General features: G+C 42.2%; 1 protein-coding gene across 1 annotated transcript in view; it reads left to right on the top strand.

The window, feature by feature from the left end:
- The window catches only part of LOC100075826 (IQCJ-SCHIP1 readthrough transcript protein), a 759,724-nt gene that overhangs the window by 713,399 nt on the left and 22,662 nt on the right, over nucleotides 1–23,663 (top strand). The window contains 1 exon segment of the mRNA XM_029073274.1: nucleotides 12,441–12,559. Coding sequence (XP_028929107.1) covers nucleotides 12,441–12,559 — 119 coding nt within the window.

The following is a 23,663-nucleotide window of genomic DNA, read 5'->3' on the forward strand; positions in this document are numbered from 1 at the left end:
ACATTTGATTTTAGCCACCTTCGCTCCCAATCTGCAATTACTTTGCTGAAGTTGGAGACTTTTAATCTCTTTGTTTTATTGATGTCTAGCTTTCAATAGTCTTTCCCTGTGTCTAGGGAAAGTTTAGTGGTCATCCATTAGTAGAAGTAATAGCTAGTATATAATGGGCACTTAGTGTCAGCAGAGCACTGTACTAAACGCTGGTAAAGAATATACATGCGTGAATTAGACATGGTTTCTGACCCTCAGGAGGTTCACTAAATAAAGTATTTTTGCTGTTATCCATTTGCCTTCCAACACTCTCATTTCATTTATTCTTCATTGACAGCAATTTGAAACCCAAAGCATTTCAAATGTTGGCTTTGGTTTCTAATGAGTGCAGTGGGCCATGGCTTCTCATCCTGGCTCGTAGAATAGTCCCCGCCAAACTCAGCAAGAGCCTGGTATGTTGGAAGAGGGGCTGGGGATGGGAAATTTGGCAGTGAGAAAACAGTGACAGAATTCAGTATTAATTGCCAAGTTGGGGCAGTGATGCAGCCTCAGTGAAGTGGTTTTCATTCTTATTTTGCTTCAGAAGAATTTCCTATTCCAAAAAGCACTCCTCAGTTTATCTCTTTGAAGCCAATATTCTTTTGGGGTTCAGGTTTCTTTGAAGAGAATATTTTTTAATTCTACTTATTGATAATAATAATTGCATTTATTAAGGCTTACTGTGTTTCAGGAAACAGCTTTGCAAGACTATCTCCAGCTTTACAAGACTATCTCCTTCCCCTTGATGTAGAAAAAAACTCATTTGTTTGGCTATCTCATTTTGGGGGCTTTGTCATTTTGAAGATGGAAAATATAAACATACATGTATTGACTCGGAAATAAAATAGGACTTCAAATGCACCTAAATTATCCAATTAACTTAGTCTAGTTATTTGACATGGTTATTTGTCCCCCCAAGTGAGAAATTTACTGAAGGTGGGAGGTAGAAGGAAGGGATATGAGTGGGCTATTTGTTGTTGTTTTTTAATGAGAAGAAGAGGCATATGTTGAAAAGATGGATTTCTCTGGCAGGAGATAGATGTTAAATTGCATCATTTATTCAGAACAAGTATTTCACTATCCCCAAGGAAATATCCTGTATTATCTACACTAAATAAATAAATACTTCATATTGGTCTCTTTTTTAAAAGGCTGAGAAGGCTAGATTACTAATGAAATTGAAGGTTGTGAAAACATTTATGTGCCTAAGTGGCATGGGCCTATTAAATCTGGATCCTAGTTCAATCTGATAAATATTTAAAATAAACTCTGTCTTCATAATTTTTTTCAAAATTGCATTAATAGTACAAGAATTTGGATATCAGAAACCCCAGTGCCTGTGCCAGGAGTTTCTGGCCAAGCCACCGATAATTGCAAACAGACCAGAAAGAGACCTAGATTTGCTTTTTCTAACTCAGACTTCCATAAATCAAGTCTTTCCAGTCATCTCTTTTTCCTCAGTTGGTGCCAGCCCTTGTCATTGACTGTCTTTAGACCCAGACTAAGCCCTGTAGTTCTCCTATCTACCCTTCCTTCTGCATTAATAATAATAATCATAATGGTATTTAAGTGCTTACTATGTGTCAAGCACTATACTCAGTGTTATGCACTTGGCTGGGTAGCCCTAAAGCACTTTGATACTCGCTCAAGCCCCATAGCACTTCTGTCCATGTTCTAGCCTTATATTACTTCCCCTATCCCTAAGTGATTTTAATGTCTGTCTCCCCTTTGTGGGCAGGGATCACATCGACCAAATCTGATGTTTTGTAACTTTCCCATGCACTTAACCACAGTGCTGTGCACACAGTAAGTGCCAAATCAGTTCCATTTACTGATTGATTGCTAGTTGATGATGATGACCGCAGTTTCTCTAAAAGTAGGCAGCCTTCAGGTCAGACATGTGATCATCTCCATCTGAGCCATAGCGTCTCTGGCCTGGGAGTCAGAAGGGCCTGGATTCTAATCCCAGCTCTGTTACATGTCTGCTCTGTGACCTTGGACATGACACTTATCTTCTCTGGGCCTCAGTTGCCTCATCTGTAAAATGGGGATTAAGTGTGAGTCCTATATGAGACAGGGACTGTGTCCAACCCGATTGATTATTATATCTACACCAGTGCTTATAACAGTACTTGGCACACAGTAAGCACTTAACAAGCACCACAAAATTATTATTAATTTGCAAAACATTGCACATTGTTCAGTGGGGCAGCTGTTTGTAAAAGCAGGAAATGATTCATTCAATAGTATTTATTGAGCGCTTACTATGTGCAGAGCACTGTACTAAGCGCTTGGAATATACAATTTGGCAACAAATAGATAATCCCTGCCCAAAGACGGGCTCACAGTCTAAGCGGGGGAGACAGACAAAAACAAGACAACATAATCACGATAAACAGAATCAAGATAAATGATGGCATTTGTTAAGCACTTACTATGTGTGAAGCACAGTTCTAAGCGCTAGAGAGGATACAGGGTGATCAGGTTGTCCCACATGGGGCTCACAGTCTTCATCCCCATTTTACAGATGAGGTCACTGAGGCACAGAGAAGTGAAGTGACTTTGCCCAAAGTCACACAGCTGAGAAGCGGTGGAGCCTGGATTAGAACCCATGACCTCTGACTCCCAAGCCCAGGCTCTTTCCACTGAGCCAATCACAACTCCTCCAGAGGCCTTCCCTGATTTTGTTTTTTTAATGGTCAGTCAATCATGTTTATTGAGCACTTACTGTGTGCACAGCACAGTACTAAGCGCTTGGGAGAGTACCATACAACAATATAGCCAACACATTCCCTACCCACAACGATCTTACGGCCTAGAGGGATTTGTTAAGCGCTTGTGCACCCTCATATTCTCTTCTCACTCTCCCTTCTAGGTTGCCTATGCACTCAGATCTGTACTCCTAAGTATCTGATCTTCAGTCCACAGTGTCAACAGACTGCTGAATTGTACTCTCCCAAGCTCTTAGTATAGTGCTCTGCACATGGTAAAGCACTCAGTAAATAACCCCGATTGAGAAACGATCAAAATAACAAAAGTTCCATTCTGGATATAAAAAAAAAAAGAAATGTGCTTTAAGCTTCGCATGGAGTTTATGAGGAGGTGAAGAAGAGACTGTGATGGAGGAATGTGGCTGGCTGGATGGGCTTCCAAGGGTTACTGGTCCTCTGAAGTTTTCAGAATCTGGGAACTAAGAGCAAGATCTTCCTCTTAAACTCTAAGCGGCCTAGTGGACACAGCCCGGACCTAGGAGTTGGAAGAACCTGGGTTCTAATCCCAATTCAGCCACTTGTCTGCTGTTGTTACCCTGAATAAGTCATCTCACTTCTCCGTGCCTCAATTCCCTCATCTGTAAAATGGGGCTCTTTCCACTAAGCCACGGATAACAGGGATTGAATTCCCATTCTGCAGATGAGGGAACTGGGGCACAGAGAAGCGAAGTGACTTGCCCAAGGTCACACAGAAGACAAGTGTTGGAGTCAAGTTTGGAACCCAGGTCCTGATCCCTGGCCTGGGGAGGCAGTGAGACTTAGTGGGAAAAGCCCAGGCTTGGGAGTCAGAGGTCATGGGTTCCAATCCCAGCTCTGCCACCTATCAGCTGTGTGCCCTTGGGCAAGTCGCTCAACTTAATGATAGTATTTGGTAAGTGCTTACCATGTGCCAAGCACTGTTCTAAGCACTGGGGGTGATGCAAGGAAATCAGGTTGTCCCACTTGGGGCTCACAGTCTTAATCATCCCCATTTTACAGATGAGGTAACTGAGGCACAGAGAAGTTAAGTGACTTACCCAAAGTCACACAGCTGACAGGTGATGGAGCCGGATTAGAACCCTAGACCTCTGAATCCCAAGCCCGCGCTCTTTCCACTGAGCCATGCTGCTTCTCACTCCTCTTGGTAACGGTAATAATAGCATTGATACAGTGCATATTATATGTAAGGACTAAGTGCTGAGAAAGAAATGCCGAGATGAAATATGGATATGGACCCCTGCCCTCAAGGGAATCTCAATCTAAGAATTGTGGGGGGAGGGGAATGTTGGCAACAGACATCTAAGGAAAACCGAACAAAGAGACAAAAGGCATAGATGATGTCCAACATGAAAGAAGCAGCAAGCTCAGACCAACAGTCATGGAAGTCACAGCTGCGGTGGCGGCCACCTCCGTGACCTTCTCAACTTTCTAAAAGTTTGGAAATACTGCTGCAGAGAACCAAGACCTTCCCTGGGCTGGAGCAGAGGTCCATGAGTTATGCATTCTAAATTACTTATATTAATGTGCGTCTCCCCTTCCAGACTCTAAGCTCTTGGTGAGCAAGAAACGTGTCTGCTCTTTTGTATTTTGCTCTCCCAGTCGCTTAGCGCAGTGCTCTGCACATAGTAAGCACTCAGTAATAACCATCGCTTGATTAGTTGATTGGGAACCCTGATGTCCCAGGGAAGAGGCAGTATCCTACCCATATAGCAGGGCCACAGGGTAGGGGAGCAGGAGCAGGAGTAGAATGTCTCATGGCTGCAGATAATCAACACCCTCCTGGTCTTCCTCTACACATTATGAGTACAGAAATGTGTTTTGAAGGGTAGGTGAGTGAAGCTTACTTTTCATGTCCTGCATAATTTGCTGCCACAATTATAAACTGTACTGTGAAATCTCTCTCTGTCCTTTTTCAGCGACATAAATTGTTGTGCTACTTATCATCATGTTAAAATACACTCTTTACTTCTGTAAAAACATGTTTCCACTAATCATTTTGCATAAAACGCAGGTAGGGAATTAGTAACCAGTTAGATGTGAGTCTATAGAGTACCCTGCAATAGCAGAAGAAGCAATTGTGCATAAACGGTGTACCTTAACATGTGAGTACTCTGACGAATTTCCTTAATAAGTAGGTTTGCACTATAGGAAAATTGTGCTTCCTTTATAAACTTCTAGTATATTGTTTGGGTGGGAAGAGTTAAAAATAGAGTATTTTAAAAGAAATTTATAGTGAGAAGCAGCTTCAAGTTTGGGATCTGAGGCTTTAAGTTTCTGTGAGCAATCCTGGGGGAAAAAAATGATCTGTCATTAATCACATTGGTGCCATTGACAGCAACCTGAACTGGTTCTGACGGGTATATTATTAATATTGTATTTGAATCATAGAATGAAGGGAGAAGCATTTTTTAATATTATTTGTTTAGCACTTACTATGTGTCAAACATTGTTCTAAGCAATGGCGTAAGAATGAATTAATTAGTCCCTGTCCTGCATTGGGCTCACAATCTAAGTATTCATTCAGTCAGTCAATCTATTTATTGAGCACTTACCATGTGCAAAGCACTATTTACTGAGCACTTACTATGTGCAAAGCACTATTTACTGAGCACTTACTATGTGCAAAGCACTATACTGAGCCCTTGTGAGAGTACAATGGAGCAATAAACAGACACATTCCCTGCCCACAATGAGCTGACAGTGTAGAGGGACAGTCATTAATATAAATAAATTACAGATATGTACATAAATGCTGTGGGACTAGGAGGGGGAAGAACAAAGGGAGCAAGTTAGGGCAACACTGAAGAGAGTGGGAAAGAGGGAAGGGGGGCTTAGTCATGGAAGGCCTCTTGGAGGAGATGTGCCTTCAATAAGATTTTGAAGGCAAGAAGAGTAATTATCAGTAAGATTTAAGGACGGAAGGTGTTCCAGATGAGAGACACGATGTGGGGCAAGGGGTCTGCAAAATCGAGGTACAGTGACAATGTTAGTAGTAGAGGAGTGAAATTTGAGGGCTGGGTTGTAGTAGGAGACTAACAAGGTGAGATAGGAAGTGAAGGGGAAGAGCAGGATTTGGATGGGAAGATGGGAATGGGATTGGGTGGGAGTTCTGTTTTGGACATAACATAGCTAGAGGCAAGGTGATAGAGTGTTTTAAAGCCAATGGTGAGGAGTTTCTGTCCATTGCAGAAGTGTATGGGCAAACATTGGATTTTCTTTAGGTGTGGGAAAACGTCCTGAACATTTCTGTAGAAAAATGATCCGTACAGCAGAGTGAAGTGTGGACTGGAGTGGGGACAGGAGGCTGTGTGGTCAGCAAGAAGGCTGATAACAGTAGTCAAGGCGGGATGGGATAAGTGATTGTATTAATGTGGTAGTAGTTTGGATGGAGAAGAAAGGGCGGATTTTAGCATTGTTGTGAATATGGAACTGATTGGATTTATTGATTGATTGAATATGTGGATTGAATGAGAGAAAGGAGTCAAGGACAATGCCAAGGTTATGGGCTCATGAGACAGGAAGGATGGTAGTGCTTCCCCTTCACAGTGAAGGGGAAGGACAGGGTTCGGGTGGGAAGATGGGACTGGGATTGGGTGGGAGTTCTGTTTTGGACATAATATAGCTTGAGGAGAAGGAAGGACATCCAAGTAGGGATGTCTTGAAGGCAGGAGAAAATGTGAGACCGCAGAGGGAGAGAGATCGGGGCTGGAGATGTAGATTTGGATATCATCTACATAGAGGTGGTAATTGAAGCCATGGGAGCAAATGAGTCCACTACTGAACCTTAAGGGACACCCACAGTTTGGGGGTGGGAATCAGAGGAGGAGCCTGCTAAAGAGAACAGGTATTCAATCTCTATTTTACAGTTGAGGAAAATGAGGCATAAAGAAGTTAAGTGACTTGCCCAAGATCAAATAGCAAGCAATTGACAGAGCCGGGATTAGAACCCAGATCTTGTGACTCCCAGACCCATGCTCTTTCCGGTGGCCCATGATACTGCTGGTCACTCTTTTTATAAACTAAATCTGAGTTATTATTCCTTTGCATATCTTTGAAGACTCAAATAAACAAGCCACCTGTGGCCTTACAAAAGGTCTGATCTTCTATATAATAATAATAATGGTATTTGTTAAGCACTCCCTATGTGCCAGGCACTGTACTAAGCTCTGAGGTAGATACGAGCAAATCGAGTTGGACACAGTCCCTGTCCCATGTTGGGCTCACAATCTCAATCCTCATTTTACAGATGAGGGAACTGAGGCCCAGAGAAGCAAAGTGACTTGTCTAAGGTCACACAGCAGACAAGTGATGGAACTGGGATTAGAACATGTGATCTTCTGACTCCTAGGCCTGTGCTCTATCCACTACTCCATCTGGAGAAGTGCTTCAGAAATGAGATATTTCTCCTAAATTATTTTTACCTTTTCAAGATGAAGACAGAAGTAATTTCTTTTCCACTGAGAAAAATTTCAGGTTTCTTGGCTTACATTTGTTTTAGAATAGTTTCTTCACAAGCTAAATGACTGTATTGTGCAGGTACACAGTTGCAAGATTGCTAGTGAAATGAAAATTTTAATTGCTCCCCTTAAAAAGTTTTCATCATTTTCCAATAATCCTGAGAATATGCACTTACAAAGCAATGTGAACGAATTCTTAAGTCAGCTTTGCAGTTTGGCATCTGCTTATCAAGCAGCATGTCTTTAGCACCTGACTGCATCTACTAAACTTATAAAAGGGTAGACACCATACCTAGAGTATCATGCAGTACCAAATCACTGAACATTTATTGGAAGAAAAAAGATGAATGGTGAAAGATTCCTAAAGGTGAAAGATTTTTGGTCTTATTAGAATTCTTTCTTGCGCTCACGACTTATTTAATACCTGAAATTGGGCAAAAAGGTTAGATGGAAATAGATTGCCACTATCCTTTTAAAATAAAACTAGCCCAGCCATTGGTGTGTGAATCAGGAGACTTGGGTGCTAGTTCTGCCTAGAGCTGGCTATCTTGGGCCAAAGTCACATGTGTACTTTATGTGCATGAAGTGTGGCCTAGTGGACAGAGCTTGGGCCCGGAAGTCAGGAGGACCTGAGTTCTAATCCCAGCTCTGCTACTTGTCTGCTGTGTGACTTTGGGCAAGTCAGTTCACTTCTCTGAGCCTCAGTTACTTAATAATTATGGTGTTTATTAAGTGCTTACTATGTGCCGAGCACTGTTCTAAGCGCTGGGATGGATACAAGGTAATCAGGTTGTCCCAAGTGGGGCTCACAGCTTTAATCCCCATTTTACAGATGAGGTAACTGAGGCACAGAGAAGTTAAGCAACTTGCCCAAGGTCACACAGCAGACCAGTGGCAGAGTCGGGCTTAGAACCCATGTCCTCTGACTCCTAAGCCCGGGCTCTTTCCACTAAGCCATGCTGCTTCCCAGATGATTATACTTCATCTGTATAATGGGGATTAAGGCTCTGAGCCCCATGTGGGACAGGGACTGTGTCCAACTCTATTTGCTTGTATCCACCCCAGCACTTAGAACAATGCCTAGCACATAATAAACTCTTAACAAATACTACAATTATTATCATTATTATTACTTTATAGTGTCCAGCACCCCTTGCCTCCACTTGCTCTCTGTACTCCAGCAAGAACACAAGTGACTGGGATGAGAGTGTGCAGGCTCTTGTATCATATCTGACCCTCTGTTCCACCATTTAAAAATACAACCAGCTTAAAACTAACCCAGTGGAGGGGGGGGATTTGTTTTTTACAATTGAACACAATCAGTGGTATTTACTGAGCTCTTACTATGTGCAAAGCACTGTCCTAAATGATTGAGTGAATAAAATAGAATAGAGTTGGTAGAAATGATTCCTGCCTAGAAAGAGCATACAGTCTAGTTGGTGGGATAGATTAGACTGTATGGTTAGGGAAGGTGGCCGAGTATAAGGATATATACATAAATGCTGTTGGGCTGGGAGTTGGGTGGGTATTAAAGTGTTTAAAGGATGCAGAGCCAAGAGTATCGGTAATGCACGGGGAGGGCAAATGGCGAGGGAAATGAAGGGTTAGTCAGGGAAGACCCTTTGGAGGAGATATGAAGTGTGAGGGTTGGTTTATGTGCTAGGAGATTAACAAGGTAAATTCACTGTGGGCAGGGACTGTGTCTACCAAGTCTTATATTGTACCCTGCCATGCGCTTAGTACAGTATTCTGCACACAGTAAGCGCTCAATAAATATGATTTGTTGATGGGGAGAGCTGATTGCCTTCAAGTTAATGTAAAGGAATTTATTTTATGTTTATGTTGGTATTTGTTAAGCGCTTACTATGTGCAGAGCACTGTTCTAAATGCTGGGGTAGACACAGGGGAATCAGGTTGTCCGATGTGGGACTCACAGTCTTAATCCCCATTTTACAGATGAGGTAACTGAGGCACAGAGAAGTTAAGTGACTTGCCCACAGTCACACAGCTGACAAGTGGCAGAGCTGGGATTCGAACTCATGACCTCTGACTCCAAAGCCCATGCTCTTTCCACTGAGCCACGCTGCTTCTCTTTTTCTATTTGATGTGGAGGTGGATGGACAACCATTGGAGGTTTTTCAAGGAGACTGGATTTTTTTTTTTTTTTTTTAGAAATATGATCCAGGGAGCAGAGGGGAAAAATAGGAGCCTGAGCAGTCAGCGAGGCAGCTGATGTAGTGAACAGGGTGGGGTATGATAATATTTAAATGAGTGATTTTTATATTCAGCATTCAGTTTTGTAGAGGAGTACTTTATACTTTGATTCATAAAATTGAGTAGCTTCACTTTTTAGCCACCAGTGTATTAGTAGTAAAATAAAATCACCTCTGGATATTAGGAACAAGACAGCTTTATCTCCCCTTTTACCCTTTCTTGAATGCCCTTGATGAATATATACTATTGAATACCTGCCAGCCACAGAATATTTCATGATCAATTGTCTGGTATCATTTGTGTTTTTCCTAAAAGATGGATACCCATAACAACTGATCAACCTTGCCATAGAGTTTAGCTGCTATAAAATTTGGGTCTCTTTCCCAGAAAAATAAACATCATTTTAAACAGTTTTGTGACTTATCAATCCATTAGTGGTATCAATTTTGCACTTACTGTATGTAAGAGCACTGTACTAAGCCCTTGGGAGAGTACAATACAGCAGAGTTGATAGAGATGTTCCGTGCCCACAAGTCATTAGTATAAATAAATAAAAAAATTACAGATATATACATAAGTGCTGTGGGTTTGAAGGAGGGGTGAATATCAAGTGCATGAATATCAAGAGCCAAGAGGGTATAGACCCAAGTGCGTAGGTGATGCAGAAGGGAGACGAGTCAGGTAAAGAGGGCTCAATAGGTCTATGACAAGAAGAAAAGAATCCATATCTGCTATAACCCAAATACTATTGCTCAAATAAATGACAGTCTTCAAATTTTGGGGGATTCCTGGAAGTACAGGAAGAAGGTTTGGGGTTTGTTGCAGTGGGCTTGAAAAAAGCTGTTGCCGTTTGACTGCGGTTAGCTTGTCCTAATTTTTTCTCACCAGTAGGCAAAGTAGAGGCTGTGTAAAATCACAAAAGAGCCTAGGCAACTCTTATTAAAATGCGTCAATAAAGTCACTACGGTTATGTGTAATGGGGGAAGCTTTTGAGAAACTTAAACTTAATAGAGACGTAGAACATATCCGGTGTCGTTGCATCTGAAATGTACTCACCCTTGCAATTGGATTTGCACCTTTTATTCACCCCTCCATTAGACCCACACAATATATGTATATACCCCTAATTTATTCATATTAATATGAGTCTTCCCCACTAGACTGCAAGTTAATTGTGGGCAGGAAATGTTTCTACCAATTTTGTTATAGTATAAATAATAATAACAATTATTATAATGGTATTTATTAGGCACTTACTATGTGCCAGACACAGACTAAGCTCTGGGGTGGATACAAGCCAATTGGGTTGGACACAGCCCCTGTCCCACGTGAGGCTCACAGACTCAATCCCCATTTTGCAGATGAGGTAATTGAAGCACAGAAAAGTAAAGTGACTTGCCCAAGGTCTCACAGCAGACAAATGGCAGAGCTGGTATTAAAACCCATGACCTTCTGACGTCCAGGCCCGCGTTTTATCCAATATACCATGTGAACTCTACCCAGTGCTTAGAACAGTGCTCTGCACACAGTTAACACTCAATAAATACTATTGATTGATCTAAAACAGAACGTACCTTCCCACCCAAACCCTGTCCCCTCCATAACTTTACCATCACTGTAGACAACACCACCATCCTTCCTGTCTCACAAGCCTACAACTTTCGCATTGTCCTTGACTCCTCTTTCATTCAACCCACATATTCAGTCCATCACTGAATGCTATTGGTTCCACCTTCACAGCATCACTAAAATCTGCCCTTTCCTCTCCATCCAAACTGCTAATATATTAATACAGTAATTTATCCTATCCCACCTTGATTACTATATCAGCCTCCTTGCCGACCTCCCAGCTTCCTCTCTCTCCCCACTACAATCCATACTTCATTGCCCAAGTCATTTTTCTACAAAAACCTTCAGGCCATGTTTCCCCACTCCTCAAGAAACTCCAGTGGTTGCCCACCCACCTTTGCATCAAACAAAAACTCCTCCCTGTTGGTTTTAAAGCACTAAGTCACCTTGCTGTTACTCTCCTACAACCCAGCCTGCACATTTCATTCCTCTAATGTGAACCTTCTCACTGCACCTCAATCTCATCTATCTGGCCGCTCTCCTCTGGCATTCTTCCGGCCTCTGGCCTGGAACACCTTTCCTCCTCATATCTGACAAACAATTATTCTCCCTGCCTTCAAAGCCTTATTGAAGACACATCTCCTCCGAGAGGCCTTCTCTGACTAAGCCCTCCCTTCCTCTTCTGCCACTCCCTTCTGTGTCGCCCTGACTTGCTCCCCTTATCCATCCCCCCTCCAGCCCCTCATCCCTCATGTATATGTCTGTAATGTATTTATTTATATTAATGTCTGTCTCCCCCTCTAGACTGTAAGCTCATTGTGGGTAGGGAATATGTCTGTCTACTGCTCTATTGTACTCTCCCAAACTTAGTACACTGCTCTGCACACAGCACTCAGTAAACATGAATGAATGAATGTACAGAGAAGCACCATGGTCTAGCAGAAAGTGCATGGTCCTGGGAGTCAGAGGACATGGGTTCTCCTCCTGGCTTTGCCACTTCCTGCCGTGTGATCTGGGGCAAATCCCTTAGCTTCTCTGTACCTCAATCTCTTCATCTTTGAAATGAGGAGTCAATTCCTGTTACTTCTTCTACTTAGATTGTGAGTCCCACGTGGGACAGACACTGTATCCAAGTTGATTATCTTGTATCTACCCCAGCACTTAATGCAGTGCTTGGCACATAGTAAGCGCTTAACAAATGCCATAGTCATTTTTATTATCTGAACTAATATAATAGTTGTGTGATGCAAATTTGAGCATTTCAAATATTCGGTTATTGTACAAAAGCAAGCTTAGTTTTCTCATGAAGTTTTACAAGCCTAGTTTTTTAGATATCTTAGCCTTAAACTACAATAATGATTTAACAACAAAAATGATACCAATGTAAGCTTATCGGTACTTTATCTTCCCAAAATTTAAGGCGCAGAAAAATGAGAGAGAATCTATCAGGCAAAAGTTGGCCCTTGGAAGTTTCTTTGATGATGGCCCAGGAATTTATACCAGCTGTAGCAAAAGTGGAAAGCCCAGCCTTTCTTCTAGGTAAGTGAAGAAGCGGTCTTCTTAAGACATTTATATATATATGCTGTTGATGGACTTTACACTGAATTAACGAATACCTATGAAGCCTTTTAAACTGTTTTATTCATGACACTGCCCGTCTTATTCTGTGTAACTCTTCTTTATGAAGCTGCCCACATGTTTGAAGTAAGTTTGCTGTACTGAGTGTATTCAGTGATGATATAGTCTATGAGTCTTGACCTAAACTCCTCTTAAATGCTCATTCAGAGAATACAAAAAAGTGGCCATCTTTCAGAAGAAAGGAGCTGTCTAAATTCATGCCTTTGGTTAAGCCATATATTTCACTTGGCACTGATGGAGTTGAGGTGCCTTTATGGCCAGGAGAATTGTATTTTTTTTTTCCAGTAGCAGGACATATTTTAGGACAAGGGGCCTCAATACATGTCCCTGTCAGCAAGTCAGCCACAATCACACAACATGATTTTTCAACTGTGTGTTCTCCAAAGAATCTCATTTTGGTTAAGCGGGTCTATGACATCTATCGCAAGGATAGGAGGTAACTCATTCTTCTACCCAGAGACATTCTTTGCCCAGTGGTGGGGCGGTGGGAGGGCGGGGAGGGGAAGAGGGGCTCAACCTAGAGACACCAAACAATCTCTTTCAGTTTGTGATGTCCAGATTCATTCTCCATTCTCATAGCAGACCTAGGTCCCCTTCCTTCCTTTAGTCAAGATCTGTACATTGCAGATTTGGCTCCATTGATACTGAATCTCTCAGGAAGAGTCTAGCTATGCTGAATTTATGGCAAGTTGCTTTGAACAATAAATAATAATCCAGCAATGATGATTAATAGCCACCGGGGACTGTCAAGATATTTTTGACCATCTTTACAATAGATTTTTCAATTTATATGGAATTGCCTCTGAAAGGTGGCAAAATCTTTTAGTTTAAGGCAGACTTTCTGGTGTTCTCAAAATTGTCACGCATCTTACATTTGAAAGATAAAAAAGTAACATTAAAGTAGCACAGTACAGCTGTTGAATATTTATTACAGTCAGTTCTGTGTACCATAAATGCATGTGAATGGTGAGTCTAATAATACTTGTGAAATGTTTTTTCTCTAAATTTCTCTTTTGATCACTTTGCGTGTTATACTTTATTTTCCATTTTGCGTATTGGCTTCTGTTTTGTTAAAGGAGTGAAAACAGGCTCTGTGGGCTAAAAATGCATAGGATGGAATGGCGATTGTTCATTTTAGTGCAGACAGTATGTTTTGCATGCTTGGATTAAGCCTTGATCACTTAATTTATGGAGTAAATCTTATGGAGTGTGCTGAATTTCACCTGTTACAAAGCTTTCACACAACAGTCTATAAATCCCAAACAATATCCTTCTTAGTTAGTAGCATGGTTACTAGTGAAGCCTGAGGCAGGGAAAATGTTGCAGATCTCTGGACACCATGGTGAATGTGAATAATAACAATTCTCTGGAGAGAGTGGTGCTGGCAGGCGATTTGAATTAGTGTTTACAGCTTGTGATTCTAAATCACAGAAGCTGAGTCTGGAGTTCTTTGTTGTCCTTGTTAGATCAACGTTCGTTGCTAAAAAAACTACATGGCGCAAAAACTAGCTAAAATTTCTTAGAAGTCAGTTTGGATACCACGTTATTAGCTGCCATCTAGTGAGAGTTGATAAGCCGAGAACCATAAATGGGTATATGTAGAGCAGGCCAAATCCAAGTGAGGGAAATAATTTGCTTTGCCACAGCAACTATAACAACTGCTGTAATTTTTCCTTAGAAAGTAAAAGCATCGTATGGTACTGTTCAGGTCTTACTAAGTAAGCTTTATTTCATGGTGGTGGTAATAGCAAACCATTATATATCATTGAGAGCACAGGAGGACAGATAAAGATAATCTATTTTGGATCGCGTAGCGTGTGATTTCTTTGAAACTAATTATTTGTACTGAAAGAATAAAATTCTCTCTGGTTTAAATACAGATCTTCTGGGACTTAGCATAAGAAAGGAGAAATTACAAAGATTTGGAAATTTAACTAATGCCTGTTTTTTGGTAGGATGATTCAACATGTACGTCAGCGTATGCACTTCTGATAGGAAGCAAATGTACTCAGGTGGGGAAGAAAATCCATCTATGTGCCAGTACTCAAAATAATTTTTAAAACCTACAGCATTTTGAACATTTTAATAATATCTTTCCTAGCAGAGCAGCAGAATTGCAAATACTAAAAAATGAGGATCATCTACAGTCAGTGAGTCAGTTATATTTATTGAGCACTTACTGTGTACAGTACTAAACACTTGGTAGAGTACATTACAGTAATATAACAGAAAATTCCCTGCCAACAACGAGCTTTCAGACTAGAGGGAGAGACATACATTAATATAAATAATATTTTAATATAAAGAATTATTAATGCAAATAAATTAAAGATATGTACATAAGTGCTTTGGGGCTGGAGGGGAGATGAATGTATACAAAACATGCACATGCATACAACACCTGTCTGTGCACCAGCAGCTTATTCCTCTTCTAGCTCGGACCTTCCGTGGCTGCAGCAAAGCTGTCGCAGTCTCAGCCCCCTCTAAGTTAGCAAAGGAAAGCACCAGAACATGCTGACAAAATGAAAGCCCACGGAACAGCTGCAGGGAAGAAACCCTTGGAAGGTACTAGAATTAGGGAGGCCCCAGAGTCCAATGAGAGGGGCCAGAAGAAGGGCTTTTAACCGACTCCAATGAATCATAATAATTACAGTATTTGTTAAGTACTTACTATGTGCCAAGCACCCTACTAAGTGTTGGGGTAGATTCCAGATAATCAGGTTGGACACGGGGCTCTCAGTCCGAAGGAGAGGGAAAGCAGGTATTGAATCCCCATTTTACAGATGAGGATACTGAGGCACAGACGTTGTGTCTTGCCCAATGTCACACAGCAGACAACTGGCAGAGCAAGAGTATAATAATAATAATGAGCTGAGATTATAATAATAATAATGAAGGTACTTCTTAAGCGCTTACTATGTTCCAGGCACTGTATTAAGCCCTGGGGTGAATACAAACAAATTCAGTTGGACGCAGTCCCTGTCCCATGTGGGGCTCACAGTCTTGATCTTCATTTGAGATGAAGATGAAGAGAAGTAACTGAGGCCCAGAGAAGTGAAGTGACTTGCCCAAGGTCACACAGCAGACAGGTCCTCTGACTCCCAGGCCTATGCCTTTTCCACTAGGTCACACTGCCTTCTGCATGTTTACATAATTTACTAAAGATAATGTGACATTCTGAAACTCCTGAAATTTGTGTTTGTCTTAGCTTCACAAACAATCTCGGAAGCAAAAATATTTCAAAGTGTATCTGTTGGTGGAACGATATATAGGCCGTATTTTTCACTGTGTCAGAGGAGACTTTTTCTCCAGAAGTTTTATGTATAACCCACATTGCTTTAATTCTGGAAAAATGACTCCATTTGGCAGGAAAGGGGAATGACTAGTCCTGGTCAACCACTTAGGAGCATGGACAAAGGCATTCCCCAGGATGGAAGGGTGTTTCTGTTCATTTGTGTGTTTGTTTTTTTGGTATTTGTTAAGCCCTTACTATGTGTCAACCACTTTTCTAAGCGCTGGGGTGGGTATGTTATTTAGATGAGACACAGTCCCTGTCCCACAAAGGGATTACAGCCTAAGTAGGAAGGAGAATGGTATTTAAACCCCATTTTACAGTTGAGGAAACTGAGACACACAGAAGTTAAGTGACTTGACCAAGGTCACATAGCAGACATGTGAAAGAGCTAAGATTAGGACTCAGGTCCTCTGACTCCAAGATCCACGCTCTTTCCACTAGGTCATGCTCCTTCTCAGCAGTTGGGCAAGTCTCTTAACTTCTCTGTGCCTCAGTTATCTCATCTGTAAAATGGGGATTGACACTGTGAGCCCCATATGGGACAGGGACTGTATCCAACCCAATTTTCTTGATCTACCCAAGCAAATGGATTTTATAATTATACCCATAACACTACATTGAAGGATTTTTAATGTAACCTAATATACCACTTTAATCCAAGGCCTCAAAGAAAGCCCACATTTTCTGCTCGTATTTTCATTGGTCCCTACATTCACTCATCATTTTTGAAGCACATTGGACTGGAAAACATTTTACCGTTAGACTGTGAGCCCCATGTGGGACAGGGACTGTGTCCAACCTGTTTAATTGATATCTACCTCAACACTTAGAGCCGTGCTTGACACATAGAAAGTACTTAACAAATATCATAAAAATAATAATAATAGTAATCCATATTGACATTCTGTGGTTCAAAATTTTATTAAGAGTATTGTGCATATGACTAGCCCATAGGGATTAAAATTGGCACAGGTCTGAAAAATTTCAACAGCCTTTCATAAGTTAACAGGTAATCACAGCCTGTTAAAGAATCTTGGAAAGGACAAATGAAAATGATGCCTAAAGGAAGTAATGGTGTCATTTGTTAAGCGCTTACTATGTGCAAAACACTGTTCTGAGCGCTGGGGTAGATACAAGGTAATCAGGTTGTCCCACATAGGGCTCACAAGCTTCAAACCCATTTTACAGATGAGGGAACTGAGGCTCAGAGAAGTTAAGTGACTTGCCCCAAATCACACAGCTGACAAGAAGCAGAAGTGGGAGTAGAACCCATGACCTCTAGCTCCCAAACCCAGGTTCTTTCCACAAATCCCATTGAGAAGATGCCTTTGTTGGAAGCTCCATCCTAAACACTGAACCTTCAGTATGTAATTTATCATTAGGATTCTCCTTGCTTGCTGAGCAATAAGGAGCCTTTGTAATAATAATAACAATAATAATAACTGTGGTATTTAAGCACTTACACTAGCACTTAAGCTAGGCAACTGTTCTAAGAACTGGGGTAGATACAAAGTACTTGGGTTGGACACAGTCCCTGTCCCATATTGAGCTGACAGTCTTAATCCCCATTTTACAGATGAGGTAATTGAGGCCCAGAGAAGTGAAGTGATTTGTCCAAGGCACACAGACAGGATTACAACCCAGGATCTTCTCACTCCCAGGCCTATGCTCTATCCACTAGTCCATGCCGCTTCCCTTTATGGTAGAGTCCCATATTCATAAAACCTGTACTTATCAGGCATGGCCCCAGACTGCATGGACAATCTGGGCTTGCGCATACCTATTCTCTGCATACCTCTTTTCTTCTTCCAGCATAACCCATATCAATGGAAAATCCCAGATTACCTGACTGGACCTACTACAGCAGTTGGGAAAAGAGTGAAAAGCCACCTTCTCCTCCCAAACCAACCCTTTGGCTGTACCTCACTCTCACCTCTCCTGCCTCTAGCTTCATTCACGTTGTTCCTGAGGCTTGAAATTCCCTCCCCCTAAAGAGCAGAAAGACCACAACTCTCCCTATATTCAAAGTCCTCCTCAAATCCCACCTCCAACAAGCCTTCCCCGATTTATTTCCCAGCACCCTGAGATGTATCTCTTCAGCCAACTTCTTAATTCATTTATGCCCACTTTAGCACTCATATACTTTGGCCACTCTAGTTGTTGATATTTTTACGTGAGCCTCTGCTGTTAAAGTTCAAGCTCCTTCTGAGAAGGGAACCTGTCAATTCTTTATTCATGTCACCTCCAAGAGGCCTTCCCTGATTAAGCCCTCTTTTCCCTAGTTCACTTGCCCTTCTGCATCTTCTGTGCTCTTGGTTCATTTGCCCTTCTGCATCATCTGTGCTCTTGTCTCTGTGCTCTTTAGACATCTGATATTCACCCCACCCCCTAACCCCACAGCACTTATGTCCCTATCTTTAAATCCTATATTATAAATTATTTACGGGTAAAGAATGTCCATCTCCCCCTCTAGACTGTAAACTCAGCATGGGCAGGGAACATATCTGCTAATTCTGTTGTACTGTACTCTCCCAAGCGGTTAGTACAATACTCTGCACACAGTAAGCGCTCAATAAATGCCACTGATTGATGGATTGATTCTATTCACTGTACCACAAGCATAATAAATGGTGATATCACTACAAACTTGGGAACAGTGGGCCGACTCTGCCTAAGTTTATTGTGCTCACTGGACTCTGAACAGCCTTGCCTGAGACATAACGTAAGGGAGCCCTTCAGCTGCAGTTTTTAGGAGCTCCTAATGTATTTACCATTGTCCTTGCATCCTTATGCTTCTTCCTGTGCCTGTCACCAATCTCCCGCCACCCCCGTCTTAGACCGCATCAGATCAGTCCTTTATTATACTCTTTACCAGCGCTTAATACAGTGTTTTGCACACAGAAAGCATTCTGTAGCTCCCATTGATGAATGAATGAGTGAGTGAATAATGGGCCCACTCAGTCCAAACAGCTGCTAGGGGAGGTTGGAGTGTGCCAGATTCACTTTCACTTTAGAGCCATGGATAAAGCTCTGAGTCTCTGAGCCCTTTTGAAAGCAAACAAATCCTCCTTAAAACCTGAGCCCCTTTTAAGACGTTTAACTTTACCCTGTTGTATTGTAAATGTCCTTTTCGGTTATTACTCCTATAAAGAAGAATAAAGGAATTATAGGCCTCACCCTGTATGGTCTCCTGTGTTCCCACAGGGATAAAGTGGTGCTGAAGTGAGATTTCCTGAATTTCCGCCAGAGAAATCATCCTCACATTACTATTAAATCCTTCCATTTTCACTGATTCTTTTCCTCGAGAACCCCAACGGGAATTGCCAATTTATGCAGAGATTTTACCCTTTTCGCCCCTCAACCCTGATGGCTATCACATGGAATCCATTTTCTGCCAGAATTCTGCCCCTGCCTCAGAGGAGCATGTATGAGAGAGTTTATTCATTTTTTCTTCTCCTATCTTTCCTGGGTGGTTCCATTCTTCTTCTGTTGTTTTCATGTGCTAATTTTAGAATATTTTACAGACAGTTGCATATTTCCATTGTCATCTGAGTCTGGGGTTGGTTTGTTGGGGTTCTTTGACTCTTTTTTTCTCACATTTCTATTTTACTTACTTAAATAATTCATTCACACTGCCATCAGGGTCTCATTGCTTTGCTTTTATTCCCTAACCCTTCACCTTCTTGGGACTTTTTAGCAATATTCATTCATTCAACTGTATTTATTGAGCACTTACTGTGTGCAGAGCACTGTACTAAGCACTTGGGAAAGTACAATTCAACAATAGACACATTCCCCCACCCTCAACGAGTTTACAGCCTAGAGAATAGCATAGAGCAGGTCCAGACAGGCTGGAATGCAGACAGATGAGAGAGAGAATGAACTGAGTGCCAACTGAGTCACATGCAGAATGACTTCTTAGAAAAATGATCCAGGTAGGTTAGTGAATTATAGCCTGGAGAGGCTGAAAAGGGTAGGTCAACTAGGAGGCTGGTGCAGTAGTCAGGGCTGATTTCCTTTCTTCCTTTCTTTCCCCACTCCAGCCATTGCTTCACTCTGCTGCCCAGATCAATTTTCTAAAAAAAAAATAAAAAAATTCAGTCCATGTCTCCTTGCTCTTCAGAAAACTGTCAAAGGTCCCATTCCTTCACAGCAACCTCTGATCTTTTGACCACATTCACTTTACTCAAGTTATCTTGCCCCATTTTGCCTCCATATTCAAACTACCTTCCCTTGATGACCAGCTTGACGCCCTCAACTCCCCTCTCTCTACTGAACTCAACTCTCTTGCTCCCCCATCCCTCTGTTGATCTTGTATCACTAACTTACAACCCTGGCTCACCTCCACAGTCTGCTTCCTTCACGCTTGTGCACGAGCCTTAGAGCACTGCTGATGGAAGTCTAGTTATCAAGCCAGCCTCATCCACTTCAAGTTTATCCTTCTGTGCAGTAACTCTGCCCCCCTCTTCTGCCCAACAGAATTATTTCTGCATCCTTATTGACACTCATGCCCGTTGCCCTCGTCAGTTATTCCAAACTCTCTCCTTAAACCCCCTGCCCCCAGCCTCTCCCATCCTTTGCTTCTAATAACCTGGATACCTACATTATTGAGATAGCTGAAACTGTCAGTTGTAATTGCCCTGAAATCTCCCCTGCTCCTCTTCAGTCCCTTCCTCCTCCTGCCCCTTCTTCAATTCTCCTGTCCTTCCCAGCAGTATCTCAAGAGGAGACCTCCTGCCTTCACTCAGAATCCACCTCTTCCATCTGCACTTCCAACCCTATCCCTTCACACCTTATCAAAACATTTGCCCCCTCCCTTCTTCTGTATCTGACCACCATCTTCAACTGCTCACCCTCCAGTGACATCTTCCCCACTGCTTTCAAACATGCTCATGTCTCCCCTATCCTAAAAAAGCCCTCCCTTGATCCCATGTCTCCCTTCAGTTATTGCCCTATCTTCCTCCTACCATTCATCCCCAAATTCCTGGAACGAGTTGTCTACTCCTGCTGTCTCATGTTCCTCTCCTCCAATTATCTCCTTGACCCCCTTCAAACTGGCTTTCATTTGTCCTCTCAGAGGTCACAAATGAACTCCTCCTTGCTAAATTCAACAGCCTAGACTTCATCCTAATCCTCTTCAGCCTCTCAGTTGACTTTGACACTGTCTACCACCCCCTTCTTCTGGAAACATTGTCCACCTCGGCTTCACTGACACTATCCTTTCCTTGTACTCCTATCTCTCTGGCTACTAATTCTTAGTCTCTTTCACAGGCTTCCTCTTTCCCGTATCCTAACTATGGGAATCCCTCAAGGCTCAGTTCTGGGTCCCCTTCTATTCTCCATCTACACCTATCTATTCTCCATCATTCGCTCCCAAGGCTTAAACTACCTCCTCTATGCGGGTGATTCCCAAATGTACATCTCCAGCCATGATCCCTCTCCCTACCTGCAGTCTCACAGTTCCTGCTGCCTTCAAAACATCTCTACTTGGATATCCTGACATCACCTCAAACTTAGCATTTCCAAAACAGAACTTCTTTTCTTCCCACCCAAACCCTGTCCTCCCCATAACTTTCCCATCACTATAGACAGCACCACCATCTTTCCTGTCTCACAAGGTCGTAAAGTTGGCATTATCCTTGACTCCTCTCTGTCATTCAACCTATGTATTCAATCCATCAGTAAATCCTGTCGGTTCAACCTTCACAACATTGCTAAAACCATCCCTTTCCTCTCCATCCAAACTGCTATTACATTAATTTAATATTTTATCCTGTTCTGTCTTGATTACTCTATCAGCCTCCTTGCTGATCTCCCAGACTCTTGTCTCTCCCCATTCCAGCCCATATTTCACTTTGCTGCCTGGATCATTTTTCTACAAAAACATTCAGTCCACATTTCCCCACTCCTCATGAACCTGTAGCGGGTTCCCACCTACCTTTGCGTTAAACAGAAACTCCTTAGCGTCAGCTATAATGCACTCAGTCACCTTGCCCGTTCCTTCCTCACCTCATTACTTTCCTACTTTAACCCAGCCTGCACACTTCACTCCTCTAATGTCAACCTTCTCACTCTACCTCGAGCTTGTTTATCTCGCCACAAACCTCTTGCTCACATCATGCCTCTGGTCCGGAATGCCCTCCCTTTTCATATCCGTAAGACAATTACTCTCCCCACCTCAAAGCCTTATTGAAGGCACATCTCCTTCAAGAAGCATTCCCTGACTAAGCCCTCATTTCTTTTTTTCCCGCTCCCTTTAGTGTCGCCCTGACTTGTTATCATTATTCACCACCCTGCTAGCCCCAAAGCACTCGTGTACGTATCCTTAATTTATCTTAATGTCTGTCCCCCCGCCAGACTGCAAGCTCGTTGGGGGCAGGGAATGGTTCTGTTAAATTGTTGTGTGGCATTCTCCCAAGTGCTTAGTACAGTGCTCTGCACACGGTAAACGCTCCGTAAATTCAGTAGATTGATTAAAGTTTGCCCAGCCAACTGTGTTTCAATGAGAAATTCCTTACCATCAACTTTAAGGTACTCAATCAGCTATTCCCCTCCTATTTTATCTCACTGATTTCCTACTACAAACCACTCAACAGACTTTACTCCAATGCTAACCTACTCAATGTATCCCAGTCTCATCTGTCTCTCCACTGACCCCTTGCACACATCCTCCCTGTGGCCAGGAAATCCATCCCCTTACATATCCAATAGAGAACCACTGTCCCCAGATTCAAAGCCCTAAGAAAATCACATCTCTTCCAATAGGCCTTCAAACCGACTAAGCTCCCATTTTCACTATTTGCCCTTTCCTTCTGTGACACCTATTCACTTAGGTCTGTACCTCATAAGCTGTTGATATACACCCCACCCCCAGCTCCACAGCACTTATGCTCATATTCATTCATTCAGTTATATTTATTGAGTGCTAACTGTGCACAGAGCACTGTACTAAGTGCTTGGGAAAGCACAACACAACAATGAACAGTGGCATTCCCTGCCCACAGTGAGCTTACAGTGTAGAGGACTGTATATCCTTATACTCTACCATTTCCCCTATTATCAAATGCCGTTGAGTCATTTCCAGTTCACAGCGACTTTATGGATATATTTTCCCCACAACGTCCCATCTTCTGCCATAAACCATAACCTTACTAACGGTTCTTCCATTATCCTTGTTATGGTTTCTATCCATCTAGCTGCTGGTCTGACTCTTCCACGTTTTCCTGGACTTTTCCTATCATTAGTATCTTCTCCAGAGAATAAGTCCTCCTGATGATATGTTGAAAATATGCTCATCTAAATCAAGTCATTTGGCCTTCCAGAGACCACATTTGGAAGGCCATATACCATTTCCCCAATCTGTAACTTATTTTAATGTCTGTCTCCCTCTCTAGGCTGTAAATTCCTTGTTGACAGTGATGCTACTTGCCAACTCTACTGTATTGTACTCTCTTAAATGAGCTCGGCGCACATTAGGCATTTAATAAATGCCATCAATCGATTAATTGATTGAGAAGGGATGTGGCAGGTGCTTGGACCAGTGTTGTAGCAGGTTGGATAGAGAGGAAGGGGTAGTTTCTGGAGATATTATGGAGATAGAATTAACAAGACCTAATGACTGACAAGAATATACAAATGCAAGGAGAGAGTGGAGTCAAGGCTAATGCCATGTTTGTGGGCTTGAGAAACTGGGAGGATGATGGTGTCTAC

Source organism: Ornithorhynchus anatinus, chromosome 1 (assembly GCF_004115215.2).
Source record: "Ornithorhynchus anatinus isolate Pmale09 chromosome 1, mOrnAna1.pri.v4, whole genome shotgun sequence".
In the NCBI taxonomy this organism is placed as follows: Eukaryota; Metazoa; Chordata; class Mammalia; order Monotremata; family Ornithorhynchidae; genus Ornithorhynchus; species Ornithorhynchus anatinus.